The sequence below is a fragment of the Crinia signifera genome, chromosome 2 (assembly GCF_055691185.1).
Source record: "Crinia signifera chromosome 2, ASM5569118v1, whole genome shotgun sequence".
Taxonomy (NCBI): domain Eukaryota; kingdom Metazoa; phylum Chordata; class Amphibia; order Anura; family Myobatrachidae; genus Crinia; species Crinia signifera.
Window position 1 is genome coordinate 106,162,012 of NC_139218.1, and position 13,548 is coordinate 106,175,559.

General features: G+C 41.5%; 1 protein-coding gene across 1 annotated transcript in view; it reads left to right on the plus strand.

Moving 5' to 3' along the window:
• Positions 1–386: 386 nt before the first annotated feature.
• Positions 387–13,548, plus strand: part of SIRT2 (sirtuin 2) — a 35,207-nt gene continuing 22,045 nt past the window's right edge. The window contains exons 1-5 of the mRNA XM_083172693.1: positions 387–507; positions 2,814–2,857; positions 5,074–5,113; positions 6,584–6,694; positions 8,622–8,663. Coding sequence (XP_083028819.1) covers positions 498–507; positions 2,814–2,857; positions 5,074–5,113; positions 6,584–6,694; positions 8,622–8,663 — 247 coding nt within the window. The 5' untranslated portion in view covers positions 387–497. The remainder of the gene's footprint in view (positions 508–2,813; positions 2,858–5,073; positions 5,114–6,583; positions 6,695–8,621; positions 8,664–13,548) is intronic.

The window sequence follows — 13,548 nt, forward strand, 5'->3', positions numbered from 1 at the left end:
TATATTTGGGTGGGGTGTGTTCAAACTGAAATCAAAATTGCAGTGTACAAATAAAGCAGAAAGTGTTTACTCTGCACAGAAGCAAAATAACTCACCCAAATGTAAATCTCTCTGCATTGCACATGGTTTTGTCTATATATACTGCGTATCTCTCTCTCTCTCTCTCTATATTATATATATATATATATATATATAGGTTATTATACACTGTTACAAAGTATTACAGGAGCTGTGCATAGTTAAGCAGTGATTGCTACATTACTACCTAAACTGAGAATTGTCATTCAGCACTCTGCAAAAAGCAGCCAAGCTCTAGCTAGCCGACCAGCTGAGCTCTCTCTTCTGCCTTTTGAGTGACAGTCAGCCTCTGCCCAGCCAATCCAAAGCATCTTCTGAACATCCAATGGGGTTAGGGCAGAGGCGGGTCCAGGCCACTGTGGTCACATGACGTGTAGTTTCATCAGCTGCTGCTGGGTTCGGAAGTGGCTGGTTACTCCATGGCTGCAGGTAATATCCTCGGCTCCTGCATCTTATGTGTTCTACTGATATCTGCAGGGAAATGCATGTGTATGCAAAAGGCATTATCACTACCAGAGGCTGCACTACAGACAGTGTCTGCCTTTCCTCAGCTGTGTCTGTCTGTGTGTGACTTTATACAGTACAACACAGCCCTGAGTGCACTCTGACATTGCAGAGCCAGGCAGAAGTTAGTGTGTTTATTACCTGTGTTTTACACAGGATTCATGTATAGTACAATCTGATCTGTGTGAGCATATGTAATATACATGAATATATAATAGTCACTGAAGGGAGGAGCACATCCTTTCTGAGGGAGTGTTGTACAGTACAGTAATCCAGTAACATGAACAGCTGGGAAATAAACTAAGTAGGAAACCAATTGTAAATGATATCTAATAAATGCAGTATAATGAATGTATTGGAAGTATATTATTTATAGATCTCCAGATCCGATATTATGCGCATGGGACTGTGTATGGGATCGGATGTGGAGGTAAATTACGTACGGTATGGCACTTTTCACATGATTTATCAGCCCGATGTGTGAGAAAAGGTCATACTGTACTAGTGTATTGGGAGCCTTTACATCTCTTCTGTAGAGAAATGAGGTCAGGATGCTGGCGTTCAGTATACGGATGCTGTGGATTATTAGATAGACAGGCAGTAGGTCAACTTTAAAAGGTTGACAGGGTCAAAAGATCGACATGCAATAGATAGACATGCGATAGGTCGACCGGGTCAAAATGTCGACATGAAAAAAGGTAGACATATGAAAAGGTAGATATGAGGTTTTTTTTGTAAATGTCAACAATTACTGTGCATGGTTCACTGTGCTCGCCATGCTTTGGGCACGGTGCCTCGCTACGCTCAGCACACTATTCTATAGTCCCTCCGTGTCAACATAGATGGTGAAGTAAGAACAAGCCGGTTTAAACAAAATCATGAAAAACTCATGTCTACCTTTTCATGTGTCTACCTTATGGCCCTGTTGACATTTTGACCCTGTCGAACTTTTGGGGTAGACCTACTGACTATCTAGACACTGTAGATCTAAAAACCAGAACCGATGCTGGCATCCCAGCTGCCATCAGAACACCAGATATTTCAAAGGATAAGGATCCAAACATCAGAATACTGACAGCTGGTACCCAGATTGGTGCGTATGTGTATGGGCACCTTTAGGTTTAGTCACTAGTGGGAGCGTTAGGCTGCTAGTGGGGACAGAGTTAGTAGGGGGGGGTTATACTAACCTGACCCCTGTCTGGATTCCCACCTTCCGGATACCATGGTCTGTATTCTGTACTCCTCTGTATATACAGTATATCCCTCGGTAGGTCCTGGAATCATCCCATATGGCACTACAATCATTCCATGGCAAATGTCAACTAGATCATGTTTCATCCCCATTCCAATATGAACAATAACGAAACCTCTGTACCGTGTCCTTATGTCTTTGTGCATTTAGTCACCTTATTACCTGTTATTTACCCAAACTGAAAGGTGCATAGGTGTTCCTAATAAAAATAACATTATACAATATAATGGAAATTGATTGTTTATATTTTGGACAGTAGTGTGGAGGAGTGTGCTTTATAGTAGTACTAGCTGAGGTACGCTACCCAGCTTTGATCGGGTTTGGTTGTGTAATTAGCGTTACTGGAACGTTATCCTTTTTGGTTTTAAGTTTACCCGCTCTCCATGGTGTTACCCGCATACACCTGTCTGGTGGGCTCCCACGTTTGACCACAGTTATTTTCTTAAACCCCATTATGTTATGCAACTCTGCCATATCTTGCACCCCTGACCCACTTTGTAGCGGCCAGACCCCTTTTTTGGACCCCTGGGGGCGTCGGGATTGCTGGTGTTAGTGGCTGTGAACGTAATCTGGACCCAGTCAATGTCCTCTACCCCCTCTAAGTTATGTAATTTTGCAATATCTTACTTCCCTGACCCACTTTGTGTAGTGGCTGGACCCATCTTTGGGCCCACAGGGGTGCTAGGGTTATCTCACACCCACAGAATTTTTTTCCAAGATTGTAAATCCTATATATACCAAGATGGTATAAATTGCTCCAGGCATTCCAGAGTTATGCTGAAACACACACATACATACAGTACACACACACACACACACACGGAAGTGTACCATGAACACAATACATATACTATAAATAAAAGTCAGCTAAGTATTGTGAGCAAAGAGCAGCAGATTTAGGAGCTGTGAGTACCTGCATCCTTGTATTTTTCCATCTGCTAGGCTGATTACTAACTGTTATTCTTTCTTTCTATGGAAGCAAAAGAAAGCACGGAACCCTCAACCAAGTTGGAAGATTCAGAGGTGACTAAATAACCTGTTTGATTAAATTAAATTATATACTCACTGACCTTTGTTTCATTTATCATTTAATGTAGTCTGAAATGACAGTTGGGAGCTAATTGGATGTATGGGCAACTTCCCTACTTTATATCTAGTACTTGGAGGTGGTCCTGCCCATATGTGTGCGCTGGGTTGATGCCTTCCAAGCAGTGACCGTGACAAACTAACAATTATAGAGATTAAAATAAAGATTATTTAAAATGAAAAATGCATGTTTCCTTCTAAAGGTAGGGAAACATTTGACATTTTAATAAAAGATCTGCAATTGGTATGAATATAATTTTTTTTTTATACTTAGGGCCTTATTCTGGTTCACACTCAGAGGCAAATTCCTTCTCAAATGGACAAAACCATGTGCACTGCAGGTGGGGCAGATGTAACTTGTGCAGAGAGAATTAGATTTGGGTGGGGTTTTACTTTAAAGTGAGATCTATATTGCAGTGTAAAAATAAAGCAGCCAGTATTTACTCTGCACAGAAACAAAATAAATCGCCCAAATCTAACGCTCTTTGCACATTTTACATCTGCCCCACCTGCATTGCACATGATTCTTCCCATTTGAGAAGGAATTTGCCTCTGCGAGTGAACTAGAATAAGGGTCTTAAGCCCCATACATGCTGGATGAGAAAGTAAAAGATATTGCGCATAAAGGCCGCCTTCTGACTAATGGCATAGACCAGGCATGGCCAAACTACGGCCCCCCCAGCTGTTGTGAAACTACAAGTGCCATCATGACTTGCCACAGTTTTGCCATTAGTGACTGCTAAAACTATTGCAAGGCATGCTGGAATGTGTAGTTTCACAACAGCTGGAATGTCTGTCATTGAAGCTGGCTCTGCTAGCACTTTTGCACCTACAATGCCGTGGGCGAGCCCTGTCAGTATTCAACTCACCCCCTCGCTCCATTTTTTGAGTGAGGGGGAATCGGCGTATGTGGCTGCAGAAGCAGCGAGACTAGCGGCTAAATACAGGGGGTTCGCTACATTTGCCGCAGGTCTCGCTGTTTGGGGGAATGGCGAGGATTCCCCCGGAATGTTGAATAGGGCGAGCGGCCGGCGAGGGGGTTAAACATCGATGATCGCTGGTTTTCTGCGTTCCTTGCTGTTTAACCCCCTCTCTGGCCGCAGCGAGCGGCATTGAGTACTACTGAATATTTGTGGTGGTATTGCCCCTAACAACACATATGAATGGCGTTTCTCAGTCATGTGGGAGCTGGAGGGAGTAATGTGATTTTATGAAGCTGGATTTTGTCGCTGTATTAGTGACGTTTTGGCTAATATGGACGTTAATAAAAGAAGGAAGTACAGTTATAACAGGTAACTGACGAACCACTGATTTTGCTATGATGACAGTATTATTTTTCTGTTTCCCTCTACTTTACTGTATGTTATAGACAGTGTGGCTACACTCTGATCTGTAAATGCATAGAGATTGTACAATGTATCTAAGTGTATGGTACAATTATTACTTTTTTCTATATACTGTATGATGTCATGCAGTGTGGTTTTGCAGGGTATATTTGTAAAATCTTGCATTATTTTATATTTTAAAGTGGTAACTTAGACATTGTCAACCTGCTATATACCACACCTGCATAATATTAGGGATACGGTGATATTGTCTACAGCATTTAGGTCTACACCACTAGGTCGTCAGGGTCATTTGACTGTTTTATGAGTTGACATGTGCCGACAGGTGGTATTTCATGCCCTACCATCCACTAGGGCGTGGTGGGAGAATAAAATAGTGTGCTGAGCACAGCGAGGCACCGTGCATGAAGCATGGCGAGCGCAGCGGTGTTATGTTGACTGTCGACGCTTGAAAAAATGAAAAAAAAAAAAAAATAAACATGTCGACTTTTTCACTGTCGACCTTATACCTGTCGACCTAATGACCCTGTAGACCTAACACATGTCGACCTAATGACCCTGTCAACCTAACCCATGTCGACCTTCAGTCAGGTCGACCTAATGGTGTAGACTTAATGCTTGTAGACCTAAATGCAGTCTGACGAATGATCCCATTCCTATACGAAAAATATCAAATTCTGAGAAAACTGAATGCTGGAGAGAGGTAGGTAGTTTAGTTTATACTGTAGATGCTGAATTCCTTATATGAACAAGGGACTGTAATATTTATATTTAGATGCAATTGTAATTCTTCTATTCATTTTTTAGGATTCAGATTCCAGTGAAGAGAGTGGCGGGGCATCAGAAAGTAAGATCCTTCTCATACCGCGCAATCAGTCATGAAGTCAAAATCAACTGTTTTTTTTTCCCTATGCAAATGTCACTGATCCATAGAATGTTTTCGGGGAAATAGCGCTACAGTTTTTCTGTGGTGTCACACAGGAGTTTCAGAATGCTGGATTTTGTTGCTGAGTCCAGATTTAATGTGTTCAATGGAAACCACAGTTTTATTGTCCTATACATTATCAATTTATGGTAACTTAATATAGATTGCCTTTTGACTATAAAACAACTATTATGGTCATTGAAATTGGATTTCTGCTTGATATTTCTTATTGAAACCTCAGCGATGGTGCAATATGACAGATACAATTGTGGATAACTGACCTTAACATTGAGTATGGTATATATTAGTATATGTTTGGCTAATTTCTTTGTTTTCAGTCATTTCTTTTCATATTTTTGGCTACTTGCTCTGCGGTTTTCTTTTGTTTGGTCCGATGCACTCCACAGGGTAAACATCAGAGAAGCCCACCATTTTGTTATCACTGTTTCCATGGTACATTACTCATGTTTGAACTACAATATAAGAAATGTGTATTGTATTAGTTTTGCTTTCATATTGCACACTTAATACATATACTGTATGTATTTCACTGTATATCTATAATTTCCAGAACCACCACCCATCCTCCTGAACCCTAGCCAATATTTCTGCAGTAGATACCACTATCCTCTTGTATCAGTGCCTATTTCCCTATTAGATTGTAAGCTTGCAAGCAGGACTTTCCTACCATTTTGGTTGTCTGTAACTACCCAGTTTCCATTTGTAGAGTGCAACGGAATTTGCTGCGCTATATAATAAATAAAAATATATATAGTAGTGTAAGTGAGTTATTTGGATTTACAATATATTTTTTTTGTACTTCATGGTAGTAGTAGCAGGGCCGTACTTTTTCTCATTAGAATGCTGCATTTGTCAAGTATTTTCAAGCAGTTTGTACTATTTTTATTATATATGGCTAATAGCAGTAACGCTATTAACACACAAACATTATGTATGATCGTATGTACAGCTCGTATAAATGCAATTTTTATTTGCACTGCTAAGCCTGACTAGTGGGTTTCTACTCTCAACCCTCCTGGGGTGTGAGCAGAAATCTGACAAAACTTTGGGCAGTGATTCTGTTTTGTGCCCTAGCGCATAGCAAACTGCATTGTGGGAGTCACTTAAGTTGGAAATTGCTGGTACTAGAGACAAAACATCCATGAGTACCGGCATTCTCCAATTTAGCAGTGCACTGATTATAAGCGCTCTGGGAGCTGGTGCTGTTCACAGCGCTGAGAATTGAATAGACTCCAGCTGAAACTATATTTTTCTGTATTTGGAGCCATCAGTGTCTGTTAGACATTGTTCTAATTAAAGATGCAGATGTTTATGTTGTCTGGAATGTATATTGTTTCACTGCACACTAGAATTTCTTTTTTGCTTTGCCAGTGGATTTTCTGCGTAATCTTTTCTCCCGGACACTGGGCCTCGGCACGCCAGAAAAAGTCCTTGATGAACTGACGCTGGAAGGTGTTAGCAAGTTCATGCTTAGTGAGAAATGTAAGTCACAAATCATATGCTTTTTTTTTTTTGCAATATTTTATTAAAATAACCACATACAATACAGTATACAAATAGATCATTGCATACATTATTTTATAGAAACTAATTAAACTTGATTTATATCAAACAATTGACTGTAATTTGTGCTACAGATAAAACTGTATTTACTTGTGAGAGGAGATGGGCCTATACAAGTCCCACATGCATACAAAACAAATGTACTCAGAAGTCCTGAAAACATTTCACAATTACAGCTAGCTTCACAGTAAGATTATGGGTACTCCTCGTGTTTCTCTCCCCCCACCCCCCATCTAGAGTGTCCATCCTCCTCTTCCCCAATATCTCTCACTGTTGTCAACATCATTTCCCCCATTTCCCAAGTCCTCTGCTTGGGCATCACTCATGTCTTCTCCTTGCCCCCCCCTCCCCCCATCCCATATGTACAAACTCTGCCTCAATCTTTGTAGTATCAGCTACGGAACATCACTCCCATCATGGTGTTCCTCCTTCCAGAATGCATCACTCTCATGGTTCGATTGCGGCAACATTCTCCTCACTGGCCTCCCACAGTACCAGCTCGCTCCCCTACAGTCTGCTCTCAAATCTGGAGCTAGACTTCCTCTCACTGCTCCACTTCAGCCAAGACCCTTCAACAAAATCTGCACTGCCTTCCATTCCCCTACAGAATCCTTTTCAAATGCCCCCCCCCCTTACATACATGGACCTCTCTAACTGTACTGCCCCTACATCTCCAACCTCATTTATCTACATACTCCCTCTAGCTCTTTAAACAATAAGTGTTCTTGAGTGTTCTCATATAAATATACTTCAATATGGTTAGCATTAATACTATATAATATAGCTTAACACAGTTAAACTTTTCACATTCATTCAGTGATCATAAAACTAATAAAATAAACCTTATTACGTTTAGCATCCTCCAGTAACACGTAATTTACAAGAAATATATTGACAAGTGGATATTAATCTTGACACAATTCAATGAATACCGAATAGAATACATGATATTATTATATTGTTAAAATGTAATATGACCAATATAAACAACATAACTACTGAGCTCCAGAGCTCTTGATTTGTTGTTGTGGCTTTTTTTTGGTTGCAAAAGCGATCATATACAGGTTGAGTATCCCTTATCCAAAATGCTCAGGACCAGATGCATTTTGGATAACGGATTATTCTGTATTTTGGAATATTTTTATATTTGAATGAAGTATCTTGAGGTATCTTGCATTCATGTTGTATAAATATGTTATTTATTTTATTTGTGCATGAAACCAGGTATGTGTATTATCGTATTACACTGAATTTGAATGCCAAGCAATCATTTTTTTGCACATATTTAGTGCCAGATAACATATCATGTCTCCAGTAGGTACTGCATTTAGCAAAAAAAAAAAAAAGGATACTATGGTTTTCGGAATAATAGTGTGATTACTGCACTGTCTCTGCTCATATTGTTACCTACCTGGCTGTTGCGATGACCAGTGGTGCCCGCGCTAGGCGCAGTGCAGAATATATATTCCCTGTGTCTATAACCCCCCAGGCTACATCAAGCATATACTTGTATATGTTATGTATACCTGCACTGTCACTGTTTAACTGTTACCTAACTGGCTGTTTCACAGCAATCCAATTCCTAGTATATGCAAGTATACCTGGCCAATAAAGCTGATTCTGATCAGGGATACTCAACCTGTACTATTCTACGGCTAAACCGTGTAATGTAACACCCCAATATATACATAATTCACAGAGAGTGTGATTGTATTTGAACCAGTTATGATCTCTGAGATTATGCCTCGCTAGTACATGGAAAGCAGCCACTTTGCCAACTGTTGATGGATGCATTTATGTCTATTTTCCGCATGCTCACTTACCATTTCTTAATTTTCCTTTGCAGGTAAAAACGTGGTGTTTATGGTTGGAGCTGGCATCTCAACATGTGAGTAGTTGAGTAGTAGACCTCCTCAGTTTGGTCTGTGCACCAGTGATTTCTCTGCTCTATGTTTGTAAAGTACATCAGTAACTTCTCCAGTGCTACTCTATAATGTCCATTATATTGTATTACTATGTTATGCTGTGCATAGATCACCCCTGGAAGAGATTTGTGCAATAGCCTACATCTACTGATTTGTTTCCACATCCTCTTAGCAAGAGTACTGGTGTTGGCTTTAAAATGGGTTAAAGATAAATATCCTGCAAGAAAAGCAAAGTTCTACCCCTTTTAGGCCGGCGACCTGGCAATAACCTGGCATTTTATGTGCCAGGTCATTTTGCCAGGTGCAGTCTGACCCCCTTTTACACTTGAGCAGCAAATTACCAGGTTAAAAATGTCAACCTGGTAATTTGCTGAAAAGAATGTGCTGCACATACTTTTTGTACTAGATCTCATCTCATCGCAAAACCGAGATTTGATGATATGCGACATTGTATACAATAATTGTAACGTGTATAGGCACCATTAGCACCGAATAGGTTATCTCTTGAGGCAAAATTAGGTAGTTCCTCCCCTCCAAATCCTTTCTCCATGCTGTTTTCAGATATGAGCACACCAGGCTGGGTTTTCCCCGACATGATCGCATCTATTACGTGACCAGTCTGAAAGCTCACTATGCAGTTTCCTGGTTCCCTCCCCTGCCCCAGTCTAAAAAAGCAGCCTTCACTTCCTCCCCCAGGGACTGCAAGAATGATCAGGCACCCTGAAATTGTGAAGTTGCTGTGGTGCTGATGTTCTGATGTCTTACAAAAACATATTTTTATTTATTTACCTCATTCATTTATAAAAAAGACAATTTAAGATAAGTTTTTGGCAATAACATTAGCCATTTAGGTGGTCAAAATTGGATTTTAGTTTTCATGTACGGTATCCAATTAGTTGTTTTACATCACTGTGAATAATGGACCCACCGGAGGATACCCAATTGGCCCAATAAGCTGGCACATATCAGGGATTTATTTTCACCTGCCCACAGCAGGAGAAAAACAAATCCCTACTCAATTACCTATTTTTTAAGTCATGAAAACACATGGGTCTGGAAACTTATTCCGGATCCCATGTGTTTTTGTCTGAAGACAGATCATTTTCAAGCAAAGAAAACAGATTGGATACCCCCTAATTAAAAAGCATTTGATTTGGAAACCCTGCACCCCTACAATAGTTTGGTTAGAGCCAAAACTATCTTTCAGTTATTTTGATAACCCTGCAAAGAAATGTATTAATGCTGCAATAATAATTAGACTGTAACTTTACACAGTATAAGCCTTCATGCCTAAATAGGCATCCTCTATAGGGGATGTTATGAACTGGCATTTGTGCATCGTACTGAACTTACATGTCCGTTAGTGCCCAAATTCCTCTCTCAATGCAAGAGGTAGTGTGTTTTGTGCATACCTGCTGGCATCTGCACAGCTCGATCATCTGCATTTTTACTTGGCATATAAAAGAGGACTGGTGTGTTAGGTGAATCAGAGTTATGAGTTGAGGGGTCGGTGCTGCTTTCATACTTCCGGCACGGTTGTTATTTGAAAGTCCTCTACTTGGGTTTATTTACAAGAATTCAGCAATCAGGCAAAACTGACACAACTGGACAGGCTGGAGTGCTCGTGAGGTCACTGGTACTGAGGTCCAGTCTGGAACGGATATGCGGAAGGAGCGAGCCAAGGTGGCTATCAGGCAGGACTGCAGGTCTTAGAGTAGGTCTGGACACACTAAGCGGGTGCGGCTGAAAACCAGACTACTGGCAGAGGATCAGCTGCTGGGAAAGCTGTCATACAAAGTACCTGGAGGAGTAAAACATAGAACTTTGAAAGCGGATGCACTAGCACTTGCTGCTTGAGGAGGAGTCAATAAATACCCACTGATGCTCACTGATAGGCTATTGGCAGCAGCAAATGGGAACAAACAAGCAACCTGCCCAAAGCTAAGATGGTGGCCACGGCCAGTTTTCAACTGGACCACCATCTGAGTCCAGAGACCCCTGACAGCCACTACTGCCCATCACCAGTACCCCATGCCCCCTCCAGAAGGCCCTCACCAGAGTGCACGGACTGATAAGTGTGGACGTTGGAGCATTCCTGCAGTGTAGACCGTGACAGGTTGTTTCTGACTAATTCAGGGCCTGGGACTTGAGTGCCTTTGGCAACTATTGTTGCCTCCCGTAATTTCTGGAAGCCTATTTATAGATGCAGGACAAGCTTTTATGCTACATCCTGTAGGGATGCAGCTGCCTACAGAAATGAAGGCTGAATTTTGGCACCATTATTAAAAACATTTTTGGGAGGTGATCTGGATTGCCTGTAAGTGTTGCCCAAAAACTGTCCTGGTAGTGTCCCTTCCATAACGATCTGTAGGCTTATCCCTGGGCTCAGCGTTGTGTTTTTATCACTTACACACTGTGCTGAGTCACTAATGATACAATAGAGGGGACTATGGCTGGTGCAATGTCAGCAGCAGACTTCTAATACCAGTACAAAATAGTTTACCAATGTTAAGTGAGTCCTGAAGAAAGCAGTTTGCCCAGCTGTGAGAGAACCATAAGCTAAAGCTGGATGTTATTGGCTGCATGATATATGAATGTATAATACCTAGATGAAAAGTCATCTCGCAATCAAATAACTGATACATGTAATATATGTATGCTTACTTTTCATATTAGTGATGTCATGTTAACAGAACTGGAATCGCAAGGATGAATCTATGTTGTGTTTCATGTGCAGTTCATTCAGCTGGCCTATTTACTGGGCATGCCTGATATAATATTTTACTCCAAGAATATATCCGTGATCGCAAAAGGAAAAAAAAACTGGGACCCCTCACTTATAGAATTCGGGGTCCTACCTGACCTTTTCTGGGTCCCAAACAGAATAAGGCCTCCTCTCCCCTTCCCCCCAGCATAGCACAAACAGAAGCCTCCTCCTTTCCCTTACATGGCATATACCCTGAGCCGAGGGCCCATCAGAGTCAATATTTTTTCTTTGTAAGCAAACATAGATTTGGGCACTCCTCACTGTGGCTATTGTGGGTCTGTGGGTAAGTATCAATTGGCCCACTCACATAACACAAGATACAAACATACTGGAAAAGACAATCTGGAAATAGGCACAGTGCATGGCAAAAATGTAGATACTGGCAGCAAGAAGGGGACAGGGTGAGTTAAATCCTGGCACATGTTTATGGGCTCCTCTACTAGTCAGCCCTGCCTGTTAAGTGTTACTTAAGGCCAGATGTATCATGCTTCAACTGTGATTAACAACCAGCCAATCAGCTCCTATCTGTGATATTTTTTTCAAACCCAGTCTGTAACATGACAGGAAGGAGTTTATTGGCTAATTGGTTATCACTACATTTTATCACTTTTTTATCACTTTTTGACGCTTGATGCTGCTTTCAGACCGCAAAACTGGCTTTGACCCTGTATTTAAAAACGTTTCCAAAAGCGGGTCTGCCAGGTAAAACCCCTTTCACACCGCATCTCTTAAACGGTATATTACCGTTTAAGTGCGTTTTTTTTTTTTACACTAGCGGACCCGTTTTTGGAAACTTTCCAAAAACAGGGTCAAAGCCAGTCTTCAGCGCGCGCTGCCCCCCCTCCCCGCGGGTTAACACCCCCCAGGGCTAACAAACCACCCCCCACCCCCCCTGTGCAGCCGGTACCGCCGTAATTGCGGATCCCGGCACTGCAGTATGGTCGGAAGCACTTATGAATGAAAGTGTCTTTCAGAAAATGCCTGCCCCATAGGAAAACCTGTTTTAAAAAAGTCTTTCACTTTTCTTAAGAAAATACTGTTACAAAATATATACATACAGTAGTAACAGTATGAATAGACCTATATAAGGAGAACATACACCAATAAAATAACAGACTAGATAGACTCAATCGGGAGAAATAAATTGAGCAAGGTTTAGCTCCTCATACCCACATTAAGCAATTTAAAAAACAAAAACAGCTCTGAACATCCTGTGATCTGAATAAATAATAAAAAAGAAACAAAATATACTTTTCCCTCCAGTGGTCTTCTCTACGTATGTGCACCAGCGAGGGGGCTGCTGGGAGTTGTAGGTCACCCAGCAGCTGCCTACAGGGGCGTCACACGCACGCACGCACACACACACACTGAATGCTTACCACTGCTCCTCAGAGCCGGATTAAGCCTTACTCTGTAGGAGCCCTGACAGGCTCAGCGCTGCCTCTGATTAAAAACCCTCCCATGACAAGGCCACTGCTGCTGCTATCCTTCATGGGCCTGAGAAGCATATAATGAGCTCCACCTAGCAGAGCTCTGCACAAGCTTCTCAGCCTCTGACCTCTTGTGCAAAGTCTTATGGGACTTAGTCAACTCCCAGTAATGCACTGCACACTTATGCAGTCAGTGTGCCTTGGCACACGATGCTCACCCCCTTTATAATCTGGCCCTGCTGCCACTGATACTATTTGCAGAAGATACTGCTTCAGAAGGAGAGTAATTACAGACTATTTAAGCTAACTGGAAAATTCCAATTGCTTAATTAGTCCTCAGGGGGTGTTGCTGGGGTCCCACAGCAAGTCCTAGTATTTTTTACTAAAATGACCAATTTATGAAAAATCAGATGTAAGCTGTGTACACACGGTGAGATTTCGTCGCTGAGCGATTTTGGCTTAAAATTGCTCAGCAATACATTGCTTCGTGTACTGTTCATCAGTGACCAGTTATTTTGGCTGAAATTAGCAAGCTATTCTGTCTCTACCTCATTTTCACTAGAACTCGCTGGTTGCTGGTGCACAGTGCATTGTGAAATCACGACCATTTTCCCAGCGATATGTGCTGAAATCGCCCCCGTGTGTACACAG